Consider the following 23,464-nt stretch of genomic DNA (forward strand, 5'->3'; position numbering starts at 1 on the left):
CACCCACCACGGCATCCATCCATCCCATGCTGTTCGTCCAGCATCGCCGGCCCAGATACATAAGTAACCAAACAGTTCTTGTGGAATGCGCCCGAAGCTGACGACGCCGTACCCGACATTGCGAATCACTCTGCAAATCCCGACCATTACATCTTTTCTCTGACAACCCACCCAAACGACTCTGTTTTCCCCCGCGCTGTACCACTCGAGCTTGGTACCTACACACACTGCCAACGAACCCGTCACCTACCTATCTTTGCCGAGCGAGCTTCCCTTTTGGCGGGATTGCGTCACGTCTGATCCCACCACCACCACCACCACCACCACCACCGCGTTTTTCTCGTTGTCTACTACCTACGAGCTTCCTCGACATAGAATCTAAGCAATAGTTGCATGACTGCTACCCATCGTCGACCGCCCAATGGTGGCTTATAACACAACAGAATTCAACAACACCATACAGTGAAAAAGGGGAGGGAGAGGGAAAAAGTCGAATGAATGCAACCCCTAAACCCCTTCCTGAGCGCCTTCCTCAAGAGCCCGGTGCTGGCGCAGTGCCTCCCGCCGCAGCAGCACATTCTCTTGGTGCCCCTGGCGGATGTGCTCCTCAACTCGCGAGACGCAGAAACAGGGGCGCCGCTGACGGCGTCGATTGGGTCGGAGGAGTTTCTCGGGAGTCATGTGGTGAGGATACCGCTTTTGAAAGGGGGGAAGGATGGACAGGGTCAGGGACAGCAGCAGAATCTAAGGGAGATGAGAGGGAAGCCGAAAATGTACGGGACGGTGAATGGGAGGAGTTTGGTGGTCAAGGACGGGGGGGTTTACACCAACAAGGGGTTTAAAGCGCTGGCCCAGGCCAACTTGCTGCATGAGACGCTTTGGTACCCGGATACGTTGGACCCGAGGCAGTTTTTGATCTATTTTATTAACCGGCCTTTGGTGGGGTCTTGGGAGGAGGTTAGGATTGTGCCGGCTGTACCACCACCACCGTCACCGTCGTTGGCGGAGGGGGGATTGCGGAAGGTGTTGTTGAGTGAGGGGGGGACGGGGACGACAAGGAAGAAGGATATCAAGAGTTTTCATGAGCTGCTGGTTAATTTCCCGAGTATTGCTAAGCAGATGCAGGGGGGGCTGGAGAAGCTTTTTAGGGAGTTTACGATTGTTTTTGAGAGGATATTGCCGCCTCCGCCGCCGCCGTCGGGGAAGACAGTGCCGGAGGGGGAGCCGGGGAAAGGGGTCGGGATTGCGGGGGGAGAGGGGACGAATGGGAATGGGGCGCCGGAGAATGTGCTGACGGAGGATGATGAGGAGGTTATGAGGACTTCGTTGGAGACGGCGGTGACGACGGCGATTGATTTGTTTCAGAATGTGGACAAGCAGCAGTTGTCGCTCTTGGGGGCGACGACGGACTTGACGGGGCCGGTGGTGGAGAGGTTGATCGAGCGGTATATTGCCGAGAATGTGCACCATTTGCTGTTTCCTAGGATTGCCGGGTTGAGGAGGCAGGATGATTTGGAACTGGAGGCCAAGATAAGGCAGATGAACAATATTGACATCTCGCAGTTGGGGATTGCGATTGATGGGGGGATGAAGGCCAAGAGGGAGGTGGTGAGCCGGTTGGGGAATGCGGTCGAGGAGTTTAGGAAGATGCCGAATGCGAGTTGTCCGCAGGAGATGATGGAGATTTTGCTGGCGACGACGAAGGCGGCGACGCAGTTTAGCGATGGGGCGGCGACACAGGGACAGCCGAGGTCGGCGACGGAGAAGCCGGCTATGACGATAAATGCGGATACGCTGGTGTCGCTGTTGCTGTATGTGGTGATCAAGGCGCAGATCAAGCACCTCCAGGCGAGGTTGGCGTATATAAGACATTTCGTCTTTATCGATGATGTGGAGAGTGGTGAGATGGGATATGCGCTTAGCACCTTCGAGGCTGTGTTATCGTATCTCGACCGGGAGTCTGGAGGGCTGAGGAGGGCCAGTCGTAGGAATAAGGCTTTGTGGGATGCTGTTTCGAAGGGGGATATGCCGGAGCTGAGGAAGATCTTGGAACCAACAGAGGATGCGATCGAAGATGAGGACGATTACGGGTCTTCACGTTGGCGGAGGCGATCGTCAACTGGTTGGAGCTTCACGAATGGAGCTTCGTCAACAACTCTAGCAGCATCAGAGAGGTTCTCGGTCGGATCTGGGCTCGGTCATGTGTTTCCATTTCAAAATGGATCAGCCGAAACTCTGGAACAACCACCACCAAAACGCATCAAGAAGGTGTCGATGGACACCAGGAGTATGTCCAGCGGCTCCGAGATTTCGTTTCGGTCGTTGCCCATGAGCATCGGGACGTTCACAAGTGGGATCGAAGGCGACACTTCTATTGAGCGCCTGGTTCAAACACAGGACGCCAAAGGGGAGTCGGTTTTGATGATGGCGATTCAACATGGGCAACCACAGGTGTTGAAATACTTGTTGTCTTTTCGGCAATACTACACGGCACCGGTCATTCTGGAGGACCAGGACAACGAAGAAACAACGTTGTTCAGCGCGGCCGTGCAGCTGGGCAATGCCGAAGTCATCAACGGACTTCTTGATTACATTCTCGACTCTACGGGAGACGACAACAAGATCAGGGAGTATCTCGCTCGTCAGGACACCTGGGGGCGGAGCGCAGCGCATTATCTGTTCCACGCACCCTTTCTAATCGGTAGAATCGGCCGGTTACTCCCCTGGAGACAAAAGGACAAGAACAGGCAAACCCCATTGTTTGCTTTGTGTCGATCCTACGATAACCCAAATTACTACACCATGGTGGAGGAAGGGCTGGAGATTGCGACCAAGTGTCAGGGAGATGGCCAGCCTCTACACATTGACGACCATGTTGATCAGAAGGGGAACACCCTTCTTCATATTGTCAACGAACCAAAACTGGCACTCAAGATCCTGCAGCAGTGCGATTTGGATGTCAACGCTACAAACGAAAAGAGGTTCACGGCGCTGATGTTGGCGAGTAAATACGGCCGGTTTGATATGGTCAGGACGCTGTTTGGCGACCCAAGAGTCGACACTGCTGCAAGAGAACTTCGAGGTCTGACGGCGGTGGAGTTGGCCAAGGACGATGACTTGCGCAATAAGATTGATGATCTTGTGCTGTTTTCCCTCTCCCACGGCAGCTCCGACTCCCGCACTACGGGAGTAGTCAGGTCATTCTTTGTCGAAGACGGCACCATCCGCTTCGTGCTCAAGTCGGGGGCCCCAGTTGACGAGCATAGCTATGCCGTGACGACCTGTCGGAGGTCCCTGGCTGACTTTGAGCATCTCGCCAAGTTGCTGCAGATGGAAAACCCAGCGTCGTGGATCCCTTCGCTGGCGGACCTGAGATCGCCGACGCAGATCCCTTCACGGCCGAGTAGGGCGGTGCTGAAGGATTTACAAATCAGGATGGACTGGTTTTTGAAGGTGTTGCTTGCCCACCCGACGTTTTCCACGCACGAGATGCTGTGGGAGTTTTTCCTCGTGCCGGATCTGCAGCTGGATCAGATGGCGGAGAGGAGCAAGCTCAAGGCGGATGCGCTGTTGGAAAAGGTGCATGAGGAGCTGGAACCGGTGCAGGATCTGAGGGAGGTGGAGCAGTTTGTTGATCACGCGAGGGATATCGTGAGGAGCGTGCACTTTTCGACGAGGAGCGTGGCGAGGAGGGCGAACAATATTGGGAATGTGGTCAATGGTTTGTTTTTTCCGCCTCCATCACTGTCAGCGGTAACTAATAGGGTGTAAAGATCTCTACGAGTCCTCCACCCTCCTCTCCAAAGCGCTCGCCACCCTCCCTTTTCTCCCGCAGAATTACATCTCTGGCTTCGAAACCTACGTTCGCTCCTTGGCGCCTTCGCAGTCGTCGCCTATTTCGCAGTTTTTTTCGGCGTTTCTGGCGCTGTACAGCAATATCGAAGCTATACTCAAAGCGCTGGGGAGACCACCGCAGACGATAGCAAAGATTGTTTCTATTCGGAAGGAGGTAGAAAGGAACTATAACACGCTTAACAGGTCAAGTAGATGGCCTTTGGGACTGCTGGATGAGACGAGGCAGAGGATGAATGAGGATAGGGAGGAGAAGGCGAGGAAGATGGAGCAGGAGGCGGAGATGCTTGGCAGGGAGCTGAGGTATACGCAGCAGACGGTGGCGGGGGAGTTGGCGGGGTGGAGGGAGATGCATGAGAGGTTGGGGAGGAGGGCGATTAGGGATTTGGCGAGGGGGGATGGTGGTGCAGGAAAGGGGAGGTTGGAGGGGGTTAGGAGGGCGTTGAGACGGGTTAAGGAGGGGGGGGAGGGGGTGGTTAGGCCGAGGATGAGGGTTGGGTTGGTTGACGGGTTGTTGGATGAGGGGGAGGGGAGTGGGAGCGGGGGTTAGCGATGGAGGGGGGAGAGCCTACCTAGCGAGTGGCTTTTGTGTAATTTTGTGTTTTTGGTGATGGGGTTAGGATAACAAGATCGGGATTAAACGGATGGGGGATACCCGACGACTTTTCTGTTCTTTTGGCTATGAGTAAGGTTTTGTAGGGAAGAGGCAATGGGAGAAGAGGGGTTGTATTGATAGATGTGTAGGGTTATTCAGCACATATTATTTTTGAGAGAGGAATGGCCAATGCAAGCCTTCCCTGAGCTTTGCACATCATCAACCACATTAACGATTATATCCTCAAGCAGCACGACAACCGCAACCAGCCAACTCCCAAACAAAAAACCCCCGCAAGACGTATCCAAACCTACACCACCACCGCCCTTACTCTTCTGCTTTTTTCCCGCCACCGTCGTCGTTACTACCCATCTTGATGCAGTTGATATTTCGCTCGGGATGTTCACGATCATACAACACATAAGTGGGATACCTAACCCAAGGGGTTATGCGCCGTGACCCCTGGACACATTGTCCGCTGTCAAGTCACCCCGCCAGCGTCGGGACATCGTTGGCAAGAAAGAGTGATGTTGCCTCCCCCCCCTCAATGTGGACTTCTTCACGGCTGCTGTTGGGAAATCGACGAATCCCCCACGAGCGAAGGTATTTCCACCTTTTACCCTCGTGCTCTGCCGCCGCGACGTGGATCTCGGATGGTTTGTATGGTTCGGCCGTCATCGTGAAGACATACCTTTTGGTCTTTCTTGGGGGAGCAAACTGTCAGATGGATATGAGAGGGGAAAGAATAGTGAGGTGCCTTGGATTAGTACCTAAGTTCACGCGAGAGCTCCAGCTTTGAAGCAAAAGATAGGAAGAAAACCTTTACAGAGCCCCCTGCTTATTTACCCGATGCCCCCACCCCCAAAAAAAGCCAAAGTCTAAAAGAGGTGGCTCTCCCGAGTATCTCTTTTGACTATCAAGCGTGGAAGGACATTTAATAGGCTCTAACAGATAATTAAAGGGCTTAAAAAATAACTTAAGAGCCTCGAAAGATAGTTAAAAGACTTTATAAGATAGTTAAAAGGCCTTGAAAACAATACAAAGGACTCTAAAGATGGTTTAAAGGCTTGTTGATTTTCTTGCAAGGCCTTTTATTGCATTGTTTAAAGGGCGAGTAAATAGGTGGAGAGGGAGCGCTGGTAAGATAAATAGGGGGCTCCGTAAGAGTTCTCTCAAAGTTAAGCCCATTTCAGTTTCGGAAGACGTAAGAACAAAGTTTTCGCACCAATGGCTAGCCATACACAGCAGCTATGGACAGTCGTCATGGGTTATGGATAGTCGCCGGACACCTGTGATGATCTTGGATGTGATCGCCAGAGATCAGAACGGCTTCATTGTAACCAGGCTTGGGATGCCCATGCAACAACACAAGACTTTATATTTGCCAATATGGGCACCTGACTGTTCGAAAAGACAAAGTTTCAACAATTTGCGCACGTGCAGGTAAACCGCATCATATGTCAAGAGAGACATGTTGGCCCACCGACAAAGATTGGTTTCATGTATTTTATTTATCACCCACGACACGACGTTTAAAGAAACAAAACACATTCTGGCAAACTCAACATATCCTACTCACCTGGAAGCTCATCCATCTTCTTAGAAATCACAGCCCTAAGCCAAATCCTCAGGTATGCCACAAGGGATCATCCCTGTGGTCCATCATTACCCTGTGAAGTCGAGTGACCTTGAGGCAGTTGGGCCTCCGCAGCCAGCTCCGTAGTGCTGGGGCGGTGCCGCCATGGGATATCCCAGTTGCTGATTCTGTTGTTGTAGAGGACCTGGCGCAGCTCCGGTCATCACGGGGAAAGCTGCTGCATGGGGTTGTTGAGGTTGAGGGTTGTAAAACCCTCCCCCTTGCTGGCCAAAGTGTTGGAAACCGGCGTGCATGAAAGGCGCCGCCGACCCAGCCGGTGTGTTCACGTTGGGTGCCGTTCCCATCTGCCCAAACATAGCATGCCCAGGTCCTTCTGCCGGCCTGCGGTTGTCTGAGTGGTTATGCTGTGATTGCAGGTGTATCGTCTCATCGGTGCGATATTCGTCGATACGGTAACCCCATCTCTCGGCCTTTGCCGAGTCGGTCTCTGACTGGATGCTTCATAGGTAGTGATTGAACACGTGGGACACCTCGGACACCTGCTCAAAATGCTCCCTCTCGAGTTTGATCCTGCCGCCACTGGAACGGTATCCCACCAGCGCAACAGCGCTTCGGAACGCATTGCGGATTCGGCGACCGTTCCAAACCGGGCCGATCTTGGAGTCCTTCGCGTTCTGCTTGTCGGAATAGCTAAGAATATGTCAGCCTCGTCGAGAAGCAGAACACAGTTCCATAGCTGGGCCAGCTGTTCTAGTCTCTTCTCGGCTTCACGTGGAGAAGTACCGAGATCGCCTATACATCTGTTAGCTCTCTCCTGGCTCTGCTCTATGAAACATGTACAACCGATACTGACCACAGGTAATGGGGAGCAAAGGGCGATCGTCTGCTTCTACAGCGCATTCTGATTCATGTTGGCAATCCCCAAATCGGGATGGTGGTTAGTAGATGTAAAGAGGGATGCCACTTACGAGCTGTTGATGCTTTTCCAACACCAGGCACCCCGTGTAGGAGAATGGTGACCCCCTCTCCTACGACCTCTTGATTACTTTTCATACCACAAGCATAATTGGCGAGGCGTGACACTTACCCTTGTCCCTTACAAGATCAAAATGCAGGCTGCGTGGTCCCTCGTGATCGGAATGCGACTCAATCAGAGACTGCACCAAACGTTTATGCCCATCGGGAAGCTGTAAATCGTCCCATGGCTCCGACCGCCTCCGCGTTTTGTTCATCATCTCCTCTCCGGCGTTGTCTTTGCCCATTTTGAGGCAGGCTACATGGCAAATGGTTCGTCAGTGGTATTTCAGGGTAGGTACTGTATGTAAGCACACTGAAAGGAAAAGGAAAACGTGCCCCATTTTCTCGTACCGAAGACAAATGCAAACACTCTAGCTGGTAGAATCAGAAGATCATCCCCTTCGGTTGGATAGGAACGCTCCTTATCCCATCTTTGGCATTTGGCCCATTCTTCCTGGATCACCTGGTATTTCCTGCAGTGCCCACTCAAAGTCGACCATAACCTCGCTACCAATCCACTCAGCATAATGCGTAGCGTTCTCAGGCACGTCGGCATCCTTTTCATGGAGCTTGTCCCCGTTGGGTCTCAACATCTGATTACGACCCCGGTGTTGCCATGTGGCTTGGCCGGGTACAATTGACAAAGATCTGCCCCCGCTCCACCAGACTTTAATCGGTCGGTTATGTGTTCCTTCTCGGCCGATATTTATTTGCCAAAAGTGTAGGGTTCTAGCATCTCCTTGGACTTCAAGGCTTCAGCAAGACGTTACGCCGATCAGAGTGCTATCGAGGCGTTCGAAACCACGTCCTGGGACGGTCTCGGACAGCGAGGTCGCAAAGGCAATGGGGGCATTTCAAGCCCACCAGGACCGAAGGCGCAGTTGGCGAAACCCTTTTGAAGGCTGCCGATAAACTCGGTGGTATTGCCGCCCGCCGTATCGAATTCCTTGTCGGACTAGTGCCGAACGACAACTGTATCGGTGGGTGTTCTCGCGGGTGGCCTAAGACTGCTTTGTAATGTAAGGAACTATCTGTTCCTTGATGTCCAGAGTTCCTGCTTACGGCCAATGGCTGGACAGCGACTCGCAAGAAGGCGATCCGCATAAAGATACTGGAAATTCTAGACAGCTTGGGCAACACTGTCTCACATAGCAAGGCACAGATTAGACTGTATCGTGGCGATCCAGATCCAAGACACAAGGCAGAGGATCTTCACATGGCCGTTCTGGAATTCATTCGCCATGCCGTTTCCTACTTCGATCAGCCAAGTGCTTGTAAGTCTCTCCTTCTTCACTAAAACCCTACAGGACCTAAAGCCAAGACCAAAAAACTGACACCCCAGTAGTTGAATCTCTCAAGGCGTTCTTTCAGCAGAGTGAGTACGAATCGAAGCACAATGATGCCCTCGACAGAGTTAAGAAGGAGAACAGTATATCAATCTGTTCCCAAACCCGCGTGGAGAAAATCTACAAAAACAGCGAAACTCAAAATTGGCCAACGATTTCCTTATATTTTACCCTTGCAGGTGTTGCCAAGGATTTTACTGGCGAGTTTACCTCGACGTTGCAAGCATGACATGCATAGCGTACGGCTAACCTCGTCCTCCCTAAAGCCCACAGGTCAGAATCAGATCGGTATTCTCATGATCGAAGATGCATTCGTGACCTTGCTCAAGTCTCTCGAGTCGCAAGTTCTCATTCTCCACGACGAGCTGGCATTTGAGTGCAACTATTCGCTCTCTACTCTCAGCTACCTCTGCGCCTTGATCGCCGAGATGATGTCCTCGCCCGGTGTGTTCCCGCTCAGCTTTTTCTGCGGTCTTCACTGCCGAGAGGTCGATGCTCTTCAAGCTGGCTATGGCATCATGCGCAGTCTAGCGCTGGATCTTCTGCGACTGTTCGGGAATGCCAACAGTGCCACGACTGGTGACCCGAATATGACTGCCCAAGGGCTCATGATGAACCATCTTCCTACGATCTTTTCTATTTTCAGCAGGCTCCTCCTACAGAATATACCCGCTGGAGCTGTCTATGTCATGGTGGATGGCGCATGATGGCTGGGTTTTGAATACCTGAAAGAAGAGATAATCACATTGCCTTACACCTTCCCAATATCACAGGGACCTCGGTGACCACTTGTTCAATAACATTCAAAAACAACAAAGTTGGAAAGCATCCACAAGGTAGCATTGATGACAACCCACACATGCGTGGAGATAAAAAGAGAGGACCGACCGAACGTTCCAAAACCCCACAAAATGGAAGTCAAGGTAAAAAGCTTATCCGTACAGCGACAGGGGTGACACCCTTGCCATATCCCAATTTGGAAACCCAGGCGTTCAAGCGAGGAGCTGACAGGCGATCCATCGTTGGCCGAAGCTAAAAGCGCTATTGAAGAGAACTCCATCAGGATCTTGATCTAGACCACCCAGAACCAGGTTGTCGGGGTCATCGCGCATATGCAAAGGATTTGAAGTAAGATTGCGCTCAAGGGATCAGTGGCAATGGAAGCCTTAAAACATTGCGTCTCTTTGCTGTTCTTTTGTTCTTCTTCTTGATCTTCAGCTTTTCTCAAAGCCGTCCATTCGTTCTTTTGATCATATCATTCCAAGCCACTCGTTCAACATGCTGTCCAAGACCGGAAGTGGCGTCCTCCTCCTGCAAGCCGCATCCCTTCTCTCGGGCGCGGCAGCCCGTTGCCTCCGGACCTGCCCGGCCGATGACCCGCTTCTCAACCTCCTCCGTTCCGGGTCGGCCTCCTCCGACTTCTGCCGTGACTTCCTTGGTCTTCCTGTTTCTACGCTCGAAACAACCGTCACCCCAACCGTCGTAGCCACCGTGACCGAAACCAGCTACGTCACCGAGGTCGTCACCCAAGTCGACACGACCATCACCGTCACCCTCCCTGCCGACGAGTCTCCCAGCACCACCGTCACCGTCACCCCCGCAAAGCGTGACAATGCCTACCCAACCTGGCTCCCAACCAGCTACGGCGAAAAGTACATCTCCCAAGCCTGCTCCTGCCTCAGCCTCCCCCCCGCCATCAGCACCGTAACCTCCACCGCCGATGCAGTCACCCTCACCGACGCAACCACCATCACCGAAACCACAACCGAAACAATCCACACCACCGCCATCGCCACCGAAACTGCCAAGCCCGCTCCCAAGCCAGTCAAACGCATGATCAAAATCGAGGTTATCCGCAAAAACGCGGGTACCCCCCTAGGATGGATCTACAACAGCAACGGTCCCGCCATCACAACCAGCAACAATCAGCAGCCTACTTTATTCGAATTCAACCTCCTCGAGAACGAGACTGTCGGGTCCCAGCTGCGGTTGAGCTCCTCGTTTGGCCCGCTTGGGTTTAACAAGGATAGCCATCCTAGTAATATCGTCGAGCTGGAGGATAATTATGGTTCTCTCAAGTTTGTCGCGCCTACTGAGCCGGGGGCGGTTCCTCAGACGGTGGATGCGGGGAAGAACAAGTACGCGAGTGATATTTGGAGCGTTGATACGGAGACGAGGGAGATTACCTGGCAGTGGGTTGCTACCAATGGAGGGGGTAAGTTTTCTTCGTGCTTTAACTGTTTGTATTAGGTGTGGTTTACTGACTGGAGATGTTGATTTAGTTCCCGATATCAAGCTGTACTACGTGTCTGGCCGTCTTTATCCTGTTGGTGATGTGGAGAGGTTCATGTACGCTACTAGCAACGCTATTGGCGCGAGGGAGGAGGTCAGGTTGGTGTATACTTTGGTTGGGGAGTCTGTTTTGTAGATTTCTTTGGTTGAGGAATGAAGTTGGTTGTCTACTTTGTTTGGAGCAGCAAGTCATCGTCATTTTTTGCAATTGAATTATCTTTTGTGATGCAGTGCCATTTAACCTAGGGCAGGGTTGAAAGGGTAGGTTGAATCTAGCTTGCTTTTACATGCAGGTTATTTGTGCACATTTCTTTTGCATTGAACGATCTAGTCTCGTCTTTGCGAATATTTCCAACAAACGTTGTTTGAATTTATAAATTGCTCCCAGTTCTTTTTTCTATGCGCCCGGCAGAGTATCGAGTCTTCATTCAGGCATCTAAATGATGCACTAGCAACAGAGAGCTGGGGATCCATCAATCAACAGCTGGATTGCTTGTCTGGGGGATAGTTGGCCAAGGTTCCAACACACCAATCACAGTCCACCAATCCACACCAAACAAAACACCCCCCTTTTTATTTCCCCAGGGGTGCTGGCTCTCTTTCTGGGATATGCGAACCAACTTTTTGTCAAAGAAAAGGGAGCCAAAAAAAAACAGCAAAATGCATGCAACACCGGACATTCCCCAATGGTATCGCCCACCTGGGTATTACTCCGGTGGCCGAAAGCTGTTGTTCACAAGTTTGATGACCGAAGTGGACTTTTCTTTTGGCTTGTTTTGAGTTTGCTAGTGCCCGTCACCTAGCACCACAGACACATCACGGACAAAGAATAAGAGACTGCAACGAAAAATCAAAGCCTGAAAGGATAGTTTAAATGCTTCTAACTGTCATTTTTCAAGGCCATTCATCTATCTCTGCAAGGCCTCTTGACTATCTTTTAACGCCTGTTGATACTTTTTCAAGGCCTTTTGATTCTCTTCCAAGGCTTATGGCAGTCGCCCTATTTTCCTGTCCACGGCGTGTGAATGAAAAACCCAGCCATCACGCGTGTCCACAAACGCCTCACCTCCACTTGTCATGTCAAAAACCTTGAGCTTGTTTGCCGGCGCAGGCGGGCAGTGTGCAGTTATACATCTGCTGGCCCCCTCTCCCACGTTCCTCCATTTTTCTTTTTCCTCTCAACAGCAGATTCAAAAGGTATGTACCGCCCTCTTCTAAAACGTCTTTTCAGAAAACTTAAAAAAATCAAAATAAAAAAAATTTATAAAAAAAAAATGTGTGTCTTCAGATATTTTGAGGTGGTTCTCCATCATGAAGAATGGAACCTCATTCTTTTCCTAGATGTTGTTTCTATCAGGAGTTGAACGGACCACCTATTATTAGGTTGAAACACGGATACTCTTGTCATCATCATTAAACACCTTACACCAATGACGGCTTCTGTTGGGATCGAGCTGCTTGATTTGAGGTTGAATGTGTCTATCAATCGTTCTGGGGCCAGGAGGGAACGGGTGGACGGTCACTCTGGGGAATGGGGGGAACGTGGAAAGGTGCGAGCGGGAGGGAAGTCACCGAGGGGCGGGGGCATGACGGCTGGCGCTTACTCACTGCAAGCAAAGAGGAACTGGGGGATGAGAAGAAGTGATTTGACAGTGATGAGAACAGTAATGGGCATGCCGTTGAGACTTGTGGTGAATGATGTCAGGCTTGGACCTTGATGGAGTCCCCACGGGAGGCTTGCTGAATCTGAGTTGATCACTATCTGCTGTGGTTTGATGGCATTGTGGATTAACTGTTCAATGTGGAATACCAAGATAATCTCTTCCAAAGTTGCTTCATGCAAATCAATATCAACCTGGTGAGCCGGTAGCGTTATAGATGGCTCCTGAGTTTGGTCGAGATGGGGATTTGGGCAGGGGAAGAGACGACTCTTGAAAGATCCTATTCCCGGTATTGCAGAGGCCCTGTTGAAGGATCAGTCTAAACCTCGGACCTGCTTTTCTGATAAAAACCTGGAAAACAGTGGGTCTGCTTCGCTGGATGCGACCATACAATTACCTAACTGATAGCAGGGGCAATCAAACGGCTGGAGAGAAAATGTTGATAAATAGGGGCTACACCCCCATCCTCATGTCTCATGACAACATCACGTCGCCTAAATGCCCATCATGGTATCTACAGTCTTCTATCTCGCCTGCCTCTCAGCCCTCCAACTCCCCTTTTCGTCCGCCCAAAAAACCACCACCACCACCACCGTCCCAATCCTAGACTGGGGCTTCGACTTCCCCGGCTCCGCCATCTCCGTGATTGGACAAACCTCCGGCTCAACAACCTACCGCCTGACATGCAACTCCCCCGGCGAGTGCCAATGGACTCAAGTCCCCGATAGCGCTTCTTACCTGAATAACATGGTAGGCACCATGACCTTCATCGAAGCCGGCGCGCCCTACAACGCAGCCATGACACTGAACATCAGCGCAAGAGGGACCGCATTCTCCTACCAGGCGACTTGCACGCCGAGAACAAAGCCCATCACTATTCAGACTACCGATTCTGAGGGGAGGTTTACTGATTTCCCTGTGAGGGCACCTAATCTGGTGGATTGCACATCAACTTCGATGGGGAAGGAGCCGACGCCGACGTTTGAGCTTGACGGGACGACGGGGGTGTACAAGATGGTTGTTATCACGCAGGGGGTGGAGAAATTAGATCTAGGCGCTGCGCCTACGGGGCTCATCACGACCGGTGGGGTGTACGAGTCTCGGGATGAATGTGAGTACTTGATTTTACTTCAAAAAAGAACAGGGGAAGATGAGCTAATGCTTTTTGTCTACCAGCTTCTGGTTCATCTTCTTCGTCGTCGTCGTCGTCGTCGTCGTTTTCATCTTCAACGGGCGCAACGGACGCTCCAGCGGCCAACACGCAAACTCCAGACTCTGCTGGGGGTAAGCTTGTCACTTCCAGCCTTGGGATGGCAGGCTTTGTTGTGCTCATGGCAGCACTGTTTGCTTGATCATGATTTGAATCTGGATAGAGCTCTACCAAATCAACTGGGAGTAGCCGGACAATCGAGCCAAGTTCCTCACACCTTATTAGCCCATCATGTGTGTCGGCTTGTCTCTACCCAAACCTGTATCCAGCGATAGTCTGATTTCCCATTGCGCTTATGCAGTCCCTGTGAAAGAAAAAAAAATAACTAAAGTAACAGTGCCAGAACTGACAACGTCAAATTCAAGTGCTGACATTGGAGAACGATGATTCAGGGGCAACCAAAAGTGGTCTCCACAACGGCTTTTCACCCATTGCTGTAAAAACATGATAGTAAAATATTCCCCTTTCTTTTTGGATACACTGCACAAAAAATTCTTGACGGTTTTTGAAAGAAAATGAAAGTGAGAGAGATGTAAGGACTAAAAAACAAGTCTAAAACATACAACACCAGGGATTCCCCAGTGGTCACCCACCTGAGTACTAGTCTGGCAGTCAGCTGTTTGACTAGGGGAGAGCGGACGGGATCCCGTATTTTCAGCTGCTTATGGTCGTATGTGCTTATTTGAATGGAAGAATGATATTATGAGGGAGGTTTGCTGGTGGAGGAGGCAAGTAGAAGTGCGAGGTGAGACTAGTGGGTGATGGGTGTGGTTAGATAGGGAGAGAAAGAGTAATAGTGAGAGTTGAATCAAGTGGGTACGAGTTTCTACGATGGTTGGGCAGTAACGGTCGGGTGATGAGTTGGTGCTAGCACTGCTGGGTCGTGCCGTCTTTTTGTTCAAGTGAGGAGAAATCCCCCGTGTTTTTATCTAACTCCCTCCTTTCTCTCTCTCTCTCTCTCTTTTTTTTTTTTTTTTTTTTTTTATCATTTTGAAAAATGTGTTGCGAAACTGTCAAGATCATTTTCAGTGAGATAACTATATAACTGTTGGGAACAAAAAAAGTTTTTTGGGAGGTGTGTTTACGATACAGATGTTGTCGTCGGTGGAATAAGCTGTGCACAAATGTTGGTTGCCCCTTGTTACCAGCCCCTGGAATCGTTGCACAATGTCAACAATAACCACGTTGCTATAGCTCTTCAACAGCATCACAAAACTCATCACTTCCCTCAGATTCTTCTTCATCGTCTTTGCTAATACTTTCCAGCAGCTCATTAAACGCCTGACGAAGCTCTGCTGTCGACTCTCGCTGGTTGAAGATTTCAATGGGCGTCTTCATCTTCTGACCGCCGTCCAGATCATCAGCAAGCCCCCGCATCTTGGCGTCTGTAAAGATTTTGAGCATCTCGACATCGGCAACTGCCGCCAAGTAGTGAAGAATACTCTTCCCGTCTCGGTTTTTATAGCGATAATCACTACCGCGCTCAAGTAGAATTCTGACGTTTTCATGCCGCGAGTAGAAGACAGCATAGATGAGGGGTGTGTCACCATCCTTGTCAACATGATTGACATTAGCACCATGCTCGACGAGTAAAGTTACTGCATTTGGGCTCGTTCGCGAAGCGGCAAAACAGAGAGGTGTCGCGCCTCTCCATGTCTCGCAATTGACATCAGCGCCATGTTGCCTGAGCAATGACACGATCCTACCGTCAACGGCATGCCCTATTGCGTTTACAGCACAAATGATTGGTGTTGTGCCGCGATCATCAATGACCGCGTTCACATCTGCACCGGCCTCAACAAGCAGTTTGGCTACTTCGTAGTGGCTGAACCAACATGCTTGAAATAGGGGTGGCGTCCCGTGTTTCTTTTTCAACGATACCGACGCGCCCGCCTTCAGGAGTTTCGAGGCGGCTTCTGTGTCTCCCTTAAATGCTGCCATATCAAGTGGGCTCCATGTGCTCTCCGGATCAACATGGTTCAAGTAGGAGAGGTACTCCGGCTTGCCGAGAGCTTCTTCAAGATTCGCGTGTAGCACTCCGCTGACAATAAGGTGTAAAGGAGATAACTGAATACTTTCGAAGGCGGGTATCAACTCTATGAGCTCATGGGACCCAGGTCTGCCGGACAGGTGTATCTGAATCGCTTCGTATAGGACCTTGGGGTCCCTGTCAGCCTCAGCGAATGGGTCAGCCCCTGCTTGTAATAGAAGTCGAATCATGGGGATGTTGACCCTATAAAGCGCTGCGAGCAATGGGGTCTCGTCGGTATTGCCTCGAACGTCGTATACAGATGCACGCTTGTCTTGAAGTAATTGTCTGACCCCTTCGACATTCCCTCTTTCAATGCAACCAAAGATGTTTGTGGCCGTGCCCGGTGTTCCAGTTTCCAGACGGTTGAACATGCGGATGTTTAACTCGGGTGTGCCATGCATATTGCTTGAAAAGAAGGCTGATATGCCTCCTCGGTATAGCCAGTTCGGGCAGTTGTAGTGTAGCATGACCTCTTTAGCCCGGGGCAAGTTTGTGTTGACACAAGCCTGAGACGTGCATTCTCCGCCGATAGAGCCACCAGACACTCTAACCACCAGGCCGAATAATGACAACTTCCAGGTGTTGTACTGTAGCGAATAGTTCGCTATTACGTGACATCGACAGGGACAATGGAAATCGCAGCGACGACGACGTTGACGGTGGCGGTTACATGGGGCCTGCGGATATGTGTTTCGTGCTTCGATGCCTTCATTTTTCATAGCACGATCGTTCGACTGTCGCAGGCTGGCAAGACAATCCTCCAATCTCGCCATCTGTCGAAGAATTGGATCTCTCACTTCGGACAACATATTGGTTCTCAGCTCTTCGACCTTGGAGACCACCTCTGGCATTATCTCGCTCGCCAAAGCATGAGAAATGTGGGACTTGAGCTCAGCTGTCGACCGTTCAACCGCCGCGCCGATACCAAGAGACACCCGGCTTCAACAGCAACATTACAGTCAGCATCGCTAACCTCACAGCCATAGTGAAGACACTCACATATTCTGCACAACCAACAATCGATAGATCGCTAGCGTAGCGCTCTTCAAGCTCTTTCTCAAACCAGCTACCGTGGTACTTTGTCTCAACCAGGCCAACTTCCTCCTCTTCCCTAGATCTTCCGGCTTCCACTCCCCGCTCTCCAGCCCATCTCCATCGATAATATTCTCAATCACCTTCTCAATCCTCCCAATAACCACAGTCGCGTCTTCAAAGAGCCCGACCAGCATCTCAGCAACAGACGCAAACGATGCCGACTTGAGAGCCTCCTCTGATAACCCAAGATACATCTCCCTCAGCCCTGCTTCTGTCTCCTCAAAAAATTGCTGCGAACGCCGGAGGTCATCAAGCAAGCGGTGGAGGCCTTCGGGTGCCTCGCGCCAGGTGTCGACGAGGGAGTAAACCGTGGATGAGGTGCGGACAACAATGGTTGAGACTCCGAGGATAGCCCCTAGGACCTCCATCGTGTGACCAGTCGAAGAACTGGAGTTGTAGAGATGCCTGGGCGAACAAAAAACGGCGTGCTACAGTCCACGTGTATTTCCCAGGGGCTGGACATTGTAATGGAGGCACGACGCCCTATCAGTGACCCCGCTTCGGCGGCAATGTCGCGACCACTCAGTTAATATCAAATAAATTGGCAAATGGTCGCAATTCATGCATGGGAGGGAGAGACATGAGCCCGTCGTAAAGTTGCAGAGCACGAGCGCAGCCTTGCTGCAGAAGGGTTGGCATGCGATAGAGACTATGTATGGCATCCCAAGATAAAGACCTTTTGAAGCCCTTGTATTCCATTCAGGATCCTGTGGGTAGTCGTGGTCGTCGTCATTACCGTCGGACCATCTGCCACTATCGTCCACCTCCGGGTTGCATCTCGTTCTTGAGCGTGGTTTTATACTTGGTGGCTGTGCCGGGGTACTTCCTTGGGTGTAATGGCGATGGTAGCGATTAGGGGTTGTAAGTAGTAATAGGGAGCTCAAGTGATGTAGACGCGGATCTATGGCACTTGATGAGTGGCAGTCTACCAAAACTTCTCAAAAAACAAGAGGAGAAAGAGAAAGAAGAGAGGCAAAAACATACAACACCAGGGATTCCCCAGTGGTCACCCACCTGAGTACTGATCTGGCCCTTTCAAGCTTATCTAGGGCAGAGCGGACGGGATGCCGAGTTTTCTTGAAGGTATGGTCGTATGTGATATCTTATGTTCAAAATTGGGCTTATATAGATTGTCTTGAAGGAGGGAGGTTGAAAAGCTGCAGGTGCTATGTGAAAGAGGTATATATCGAAGGCCCCACCTGGGAGCAAAAATGGCATTTTTCAACGGGGAGTTGTATTGGTTTTGATGAATAGCACGTAGTCAAAAAAGGGAACGAGAGATACTGCAGTAAAAACACACAGGTCTGAAAAGATGGTGTTGGGGGTGGATGTTGATCTAAACATGCAGTGGCTATTTGTAGAAGGGGGCAAAAGTAAGTGGCAAACGGGGACCAGATATTCGTGTTGTCCAGCCGTGATTTGGACCGACTCGATCTACCTTTGCAAGGTAGATGTATCTCTTCGCCCCCTCCATCCCCACCCCCTACACCCGCATGTGTATGAATCAAGCTATAGACCTTCGTCCCCCTCACCTTCTCATGAGTATAACCCAACAGATGAATGTGCGATTCGACATCCAAACGCTCCTGGAGCCAGAAACATCACTCCACTCGTATGTCTTCCTCGTCAAGATGGAAGGAGGCCCTTTCTTGGCCGACTCTTTGGACATTCGTCCCAAAAAGCCATTTCAAAACTCTCATCTTCCAACACGTTTCGAAGGGCACGTTCCAGACAAAGGATATAGGCGCGGTGCCAGAGGGGGGAAAGGACGTTGCCGTGCTGACAGTACTATGCTGGGATTCCGTGGTAGTTTGCGATTTGGGCGAAGGGATCTGGATGACTTGATGGAAACGCTTGGATTCTCTAAACTCCACGGACGAGGAGGTCGAGATCTTTGGGGCAAAGCTTGGTGACATCCTGCCGCAGATGGTGTTGAGAACCGCGAATGATCGCTGAGGATTGCGAGGAAGACATGGTGGCTAGCTGAGCTGAAGGTTTATTGAGGGAATGATGGCCGTGAACTCGAATGCCTCTGGATGTCTGGAGAAGTTGCTCACATCTCCCTGCCTACTTACAAGCCAAGATCACGATCCGTCAAAGACATATCGAAGTGCCTTTCCAAAACTTTCCTCCTCCTCGCTGCCCACCTAACGACTCCATGATGTTATTCTTCACTCGAAGGTACCCACCACAAGGCTGATTCAATCTCAGCTGAAAGTCTAGAACTTTATGTAGTAAAAACTCCCCCCCCAAAGGTGTGGATGTCGAGGAGCATGCATATAGTAGGAGAGGTGGAATCTTCCTGGTGATATTAGTGTTTGTCTGTTCAGAGGCTTACCAAGTGGGTAAACTTTGATACATCTGACTTGATCGCCGACACGACCATGGCAAATACCTCCCCTTTCCTGCCAAAACCACGAAAACATATCGCCCTCTCAGATGAGAACATCCTACCGAATCCCATCCTCTAAACATCGTCCATCATACACATCGCCAAACTCCCATTATATATCCCACAATGCGCAACCAAATTTCAATATTCTGCAATCTCCCTTACTCACTCTTCCAAATATAGCCATCCTTCCTACTCCCCCCTCCTCCCCCGTCTCGGCGCCTGAGGCGGCGCAGCACCAATTCTCTCCTCCCTCGTCCTCCCCCGTCCTCGTCTCCGGCGTCACCATCTCCTGCCCCTGCCCCCTCCCTCCCACCAGCACCACCAGCAGCAGCCCTCACCCTTCCCCAATAACCGGCGGCGGCCCCATCACCTCCGCCTCCCTCTCCCTCTCCCTCTCCCTCTCCCTCTCCCTCTCCCTCTCCCTCTCCCTCTCCCTCGTACTTCTCCTCACCGGCCCACCACCCCCTAACACCACTCGGCGTCTCCAGCTCCAGATGTCCCCCATCCTAGCCTGCGCCCTCGTCAGCGGCACCCCCGTACTCGGCGGCAGCGGCGGCGCACTCATCATTTCAACATCCTCATCCCCATCCCCACCCTGCACAGGCGTTTGCTGTCCCTGAAAAGACAAGCTCACCTGTCTAGCTTGCTGTTGCGCTCTCGCATAGTACGATATCTCCTCCTCTTCTTCCGACTCCGATTGTTGAGGCAACGGTGGCGGGGAGGGAGGGGAAGAAGAAGGAATAACCCGTCTTCTCGTCTCAGGGATGCCAAGCGATCGACGCTCCTCCCTATCCCGACGAGCTACAAACCGGGCTTGGATCCGCTCCTTCTCCGCCAGGCGGTCCTCGTAGTCGGCTATGTCTTCGGGGGTGATCGTTAGGGTTGTTAGAGGGCGGCGGAGCATGATTGCGGTTTCGATATGGGCGTCGTGGAGGGGTATCAGAAGGTTGATCGGTTGGGCAAGTGGTCGCGGGTGGGTGGTATATCGATTATAGTACTCGCTCGCTGTTTCGTACAAAATGTGCAGTGTAAAAAATGCTCAGAAATCCTGGTTGTCAAAGTTGCGAAAGAATCTTGTGGTCGAGAGAGAGCTCAGGAAGCTGGTCGTCGCTTTATCGGACGCGTTGCTGCGCTTATCGAGAATTTGAAAAGCGCGCCGCCGGACTTAAAGTGGCAGTCAAAGATGTCAGGGTTAGGGTCACTTACACGCCTCACTTTTACCCTCTCTGGACAGACCGACCTATGCTTATGATGGTGGCACTGGTCATTTCCTTTACATATTTTCCATAACGTGCGCTTCATCATTCTGCGGTTCTCTCTATTCTGAACTGAGCGTAACATACAAGTCACAGCTCGGTGCCTAAACGAAACGAAGCCATTCCCATTATTCTGCCCGACAGAACTTTGGATTCCAGTCCAACGACCGTTCTGTCCAGATCAACCCCCCTCTATCATGTAATACAGTGCCGGAAAATACCCCCAAAAACTTCACATACACCCAAAAACCGCCCTTCTCTCCATCCTCCAAATCTACTCTCCGCTCCTGGGCGCAAACCCCAGCTTCTTCTCCTCAACATGAAACATGGTCCAGTGAGCCTTGAAGAAAACATTTCCATAAATGGCAAAAGGGAAGCCCCTCGAGCTCTGAACACCACCATAGCAGATGGTTGCAGTAGCAGGGTCATCCAAATCAGCCGGGGCAAAGTTGATCAGTTCACCGGGAATCACAGCCTTGTAGCTGCTAATGTACAGAGTAAGATCTGGCAAGGTGGAGTTGCAAGGGAAGACCCAGCCGCCGTAGATCTTGGAGTCGTAAGCATTCGCAACCTGGCGGTAATAGGCCTGGACGATGGCCTCGGGAATCATAAGGAGAGTGGTGCCCGTGTCAGCAATGGCAGGGTGCTCGAGAGGAACGACAATGTCCGAGATGGCGCTGTTTGTGCCGTTGAACCCGGTGGAAAAGGCCGTGCCCTTGAACTTCCAGTAGCCGCTGGCGGCGTCGACGGGGATCATGGTGAGGTTGCCGAGGTACTCGGTCTCGTCAATGAAGCCGAAGTTGTAGTTGCCCTCTGTTTCGTGGTTAGCAAGACAATCTGGCAAAGAGAGGGACCAGGACATACCCGCTGCCTTGCGGATGTTAGCGGTGAAAAGGGGCATGGCCAGCGACTTCAAGGCGTTGTCAATGAACGTCTTCTGCTTGTTCGGGCGGACCATGTTGATGGGCTGGAAGCCAAGTCCCAAGATACCCGAGGAATGCTCATCGCGGGTGAAGGACGAGGAAACCTGGTTAGCGGTCTCTACCGCCTGATTCTCCACCTTGATACCCCCCACGTCGACCGTGTCAAGGTAGACCTCGCCGGATGAACCACTGCCGTCACCATAACGAATGGACCAAGTGTGGTTCTGGAGCTTTTGTGCCGACGTGCTGTTGTCGATGTGGAACAACTTCTGTCCACCTTGCTGAGACACGGGCGTGTTGCTGCTGAACACCCACAGATCAGAGGATCCCGTGTCGAAGCAAAGGGGGAGCGTCTGAGGAGGGTTCCCAATATCCACCGGGGTCAAGTACTCGACGTCGAAGGGGATGGGAGTAGCAGTCACCTCTCCCTGCCCCGTGTTGTTGTTATAAGGTGCTGTGGCGTTGTCGGGAGTACGGGCGGACATTAATGACCTAGCCCGCAGGTCAAAGCCGATGTCCAAGAGAATCTGGCGCAGCACCGTAAGAAGGGTCTCGGGAAGTTCGATATCGTATTTTTCGTAGACGGCAGCGAGGGCCCTGGGGCCTTTGCCGTGCTGGTTGAAATGTACATTCTTGATCTGGGCGAGCTTGAATGAGCGGCCCTCAATGTTGCGAGACTTGACATCAGACGGATTCGCCTGGAGGACCTGAGGAGCAGCAGCAGCCTCAGTCGCAGTCAAGAGGGACACCGCAGCGACCGCAGCCCAGAACTTCATAATGAATGAATGACTATGCCGTCAAAGCAAAACCAAAAAGAGAACGAATGAACTGAAAACTAAAAGCAAGGGAAGAAAGAATGACGAGAGGGAGTGTGATATCCCTCGAGTGTGGTTGACGAGGGAAAACTAAGGAATGAGGTTCAAGTGAGTTCAACACTTGGCAAACAAAAAGACCAGTCTCGGTCGAGCGGTCATAGACTGATATTTAAAACCAAGGGCAGCCCGGGTTAGGTGCTCCTATTTAAAACACAAAACCCCATACCGATCAACCGGAACGGATGGAATGCATTTCAACAAGGTCAAGAGACCAAGAGGTTGGTAGCACCACTCGGTGCTCCGCAAATGAGTCTCCATTCCTGATCTTCAACGGTTCGAAACCGCCAAAGTCGGTTTCTGCGGTTATCCCAATTTGCAGCGGTGGACCTTGGAGGAACACCTGCAGCAAACCGATCGCCCTCCAGGGACCTGTTTGGTGACCGCTAACGGTGTGGTACGACAGAAAATCGTTGGTGGTGAAAAGGGCCGCTCGCCAACCAGCATGTCGGAATGCTGTCGCCCCCATTGAAATATCTCGGCCATAAAATTAAGTATAACCGGGTGACCTGCCACCAATCATCACTTGAGGGAGAAAAGCTTGTTTATTTGAAACAAAAGAACTTGAAGACGAACAAGCTCCACCGTTCTCGCATTCAAGAATTGGCCGTCATCTGTTTGTTGGTGAGCCGGTACTCCCGAGTTGAACGTCGATCGGAGGAGGGGTCTCTTCGGTTTGCTGCCGTGGACCCTGCTCCGCCTCCGGGTCCCCTGCCGATCCGAAAATCATAAAAAAGGGAGGCCGCAGAGCTGAAGAGGTAAGGTGTGTTTGTGTATATTACACAGCATGTCGCAACCACGTGTGCGATGCATGGCCTCGGTGTCTTGACTGTTGTGTTTGGTAAATTTGCTAAGCTCGGGCTGGATGTTGGTTGGGTGGGAGAATGAAAAGTTTACACACATATAACCCTAACCCGTCAACTACTCAGTGTAAGAGCGCTGCCTAAAGTTAGACCAGTTGCCACCAACTGCCAGCTCAACCTTTGGATTGTGTGTGAATGCGCTCCGGCCGCCACTCATGTGAGCTTCCTTCAGGCCTAGCAGATGACGCGGCAGCCTGACGAAAGCCTCTATTCTGAACTCGGGCACGGAGGAAATAGTTGATGGTGAGCTGTCTCGAAATTCTGGCCGGTTCTGTTGTTTTCAGCCATACTTGACAGCTATTTCTAATCACGCCTCTATCTTCTCTTTCCTTCCACAGTCTCTCTTTCAGAACTCAAGGTTGTTAAGGTTCAGCCTCCGTCTCGAGCGAAGTCGTACACCCAACCATAAACTTCATTTCATGAACGCAAAAGAGCAAACTTCGCGTTGCGATTCAAAA

General features: G+C 51.3%; 6 protein-coding genes across 6 annotated transcripts; 2 read left to right on the forward strand and 4 right to left on the reverse strand.

The window, feature by feature from the left end:
* Nucleotides 1-24: 24 nt before the first annotated feature.
* QC764_109950 (uncharacterized protein) lies at nucleotides 25-4,402 on the forward strand (the record flags this gene model as incomplete). The annotated part of the gene is made up of 2 exons (XM_062942263.1): nucleotides 25-3,721; nucleotides 3,774-4,402. Exons 1-2 carry the CDS (start codon nucleotides 499-501, stop codon nucleotides 4,400-4,402), a joined length of 3,852 nt encoding a protein of 1,283 aa, XP_062805197.1. The 5' UTR covers nucleotides 25-498.
* Nucleotides 4,403-6,112: 1,710 nt separating this feature from the next.
* On the reverse strand, nucleotides 6,113-7,306 carry QC764_109960 (uncharacterized protein; the record flags this gene model as incomplete). The annotated part of the gene is made up of 4 exons (XM_062942264.1): nucleotides 6,113-6,535; nucleotides 6,566-6,718; nucleotides 7,013-7,072; nucleotides 7,145-7,306. 4 exons carry the CDS (start codon nucleotides 7,304-7,306, stop codon nucleotides 6,113-6,115), a joined length of 798 nt encoding a protein of 265 aa, XP_062805198.1.
* Nucleotides 7,307-9,424: 2,118 nt separating this feature from the next.
* QC764_109980 (uncharacterized protein) lies at nucleotides 9,425-10,925 on the forward strand. The gene is made up of 2 exons (XM_062942265.1): nucleotides 9,425-10,622; nucleotides 10,690-10,925. Exons 1-2 carry the CDS (start codon nucleotides 9,686-9,688, stop codon nucleotides 10,833-10,835), a joined length of 1,083 nt encoding a protein of 360 aa, XP_062805199.1. The 5' UTR covers nucleotides 9,425-9,685; the 3' UTR covers nucleotides 10,836-10,925.
* A 3,355-nt stretch (nucleotides 10,926-14,280) lies between these two features.
* Nucleotides 14,281-17,786, reverse strand: QC764_109990 (uncharacterized protein). The gene is made up of 2 exons (XM_062942266.1): nucleotides 16,602-17,786; nucleotides 14,281-16,541 (listed from the first exon to the last, which is right to left on the reverse strand). The coding sequence occupies exons 1-2, from the start codon at nucleotides 17,063-17,065 to the stop codon at nucleotides 14,759-14,761; spliced, it is 2,247 nt and encodes a 748-aa protein (XP_062805200.1). The 5' UTR covers nucleotides 17,066-17,786; the 3' UTR covers nucleotides 14,281-14,758.
* Nucleotides 17,787-18,298: 512 nt separating this feature from the next.
* QC764_109995 (uncharacterized protein) lies at nucleotides 18,299-18,613 on the reverse strand (the record flags this gene model as incomplete). The annotated part of the gene is made up of 1 exon (XM_062942267.1): nucleotides 18,299-18,613. One exon carries the CDS (start codon nucleotides 18,611-18,613, stop codon nucleotides 18,299-18,301), a length of 315 nt encoding a protein of 104 aa, XP_062805201.1.
* Nucleotides 18,614-20,340: 1,727 nt separating this feature from the next.
* On the reverse strand, nucleotides 20,341-23,172 carry QC764_110000 (uncharacterized protein). Its single transcript, XM_062942268.1, has 2 exons — nucleotides 21,213-23,172; nucleotides 20,341-21,161 (listed from the first exon to the last, which is right to left on the reverse strand). Exons 1-2 carry the CDS (start codon nucleotides 22,045-22,047, stop codon nucleotides 20,623-20,625), a joined length of 1,374 nt encoding a protein of 457 aa, XP_062805202.1. The 5' UTR covers nucleotides 22,048-23,172; the 3' UTR covers nucleotides 20,341-20,622.
* Between the last annotated feature and the right edge of the window lie 292 nt (nucleotides 23,173-23,464).

Source organism: Podospora pseudoanserina, chromosome 1, assembly GCF_035222485.1.
Source record: "Podospora pseudoanserina strain CBS 124.78 chromosome 1, whole genome shotgun sequence".
Lineage (NCBI taxonomy): Eukaryota > Fungi > Ascomycota > Sordariomycetes > Sordariales > Podosporaceae > Podospora > Podospora pseudoanserina.

What these genes read in the sequence shown, in the direction of transcription:
- QC764_109980 (XM_062942265.1), top strand. Translation starts at nt 9,686, where the DNA reads ATGCTGTCCAAGACCGGAAGTGGCGTCCTCCTCCTGCAAGCCGCATCC. An exon ending in GGTTGCTACCAATGGAGGGG is followed by an intron (nt 10,623 to 10,689) that starts GTAAGTTTTCTT and finishes ATGTTGATTTAG; the next exon opens with TTCCCGATATCAAGCTGTAC.
- QC764_109990 (XM_062942266.1), bottom strand. Translation starts at nt 17,065, where the DNA reads ATGGAGGTCCTAGGGGCTATCCTCGGAGTCTCAACCATTGTTGTCCGC. An exon ending in TTGTTGGTTGTGCAGAATAT is followed by an intron (nt 16,542 to 16,601) that starts GTGAGTGTCTTC and finishes TTGCTGTTGAAG; the next exon opens with CCGGGTGTCTCTTGGTATCG.
- QC764_110000 (XM_062942268.1), bottom strand. Translation starts at nt 22,047, where the DNA reads ATGAAGTTCTGGGCTGCGGTCGCTGCGGTGTCCCTCTTGACTGCGACT. An exon ending in TAACATCCGCAAGGCAGCGG is followed by an intron (nt 21,162 to 21,212) that starts GTATGTCCTGGT and finishes ACCACGAAACAG; the next exon opens with AGGGCAACTACAACTTCGGC.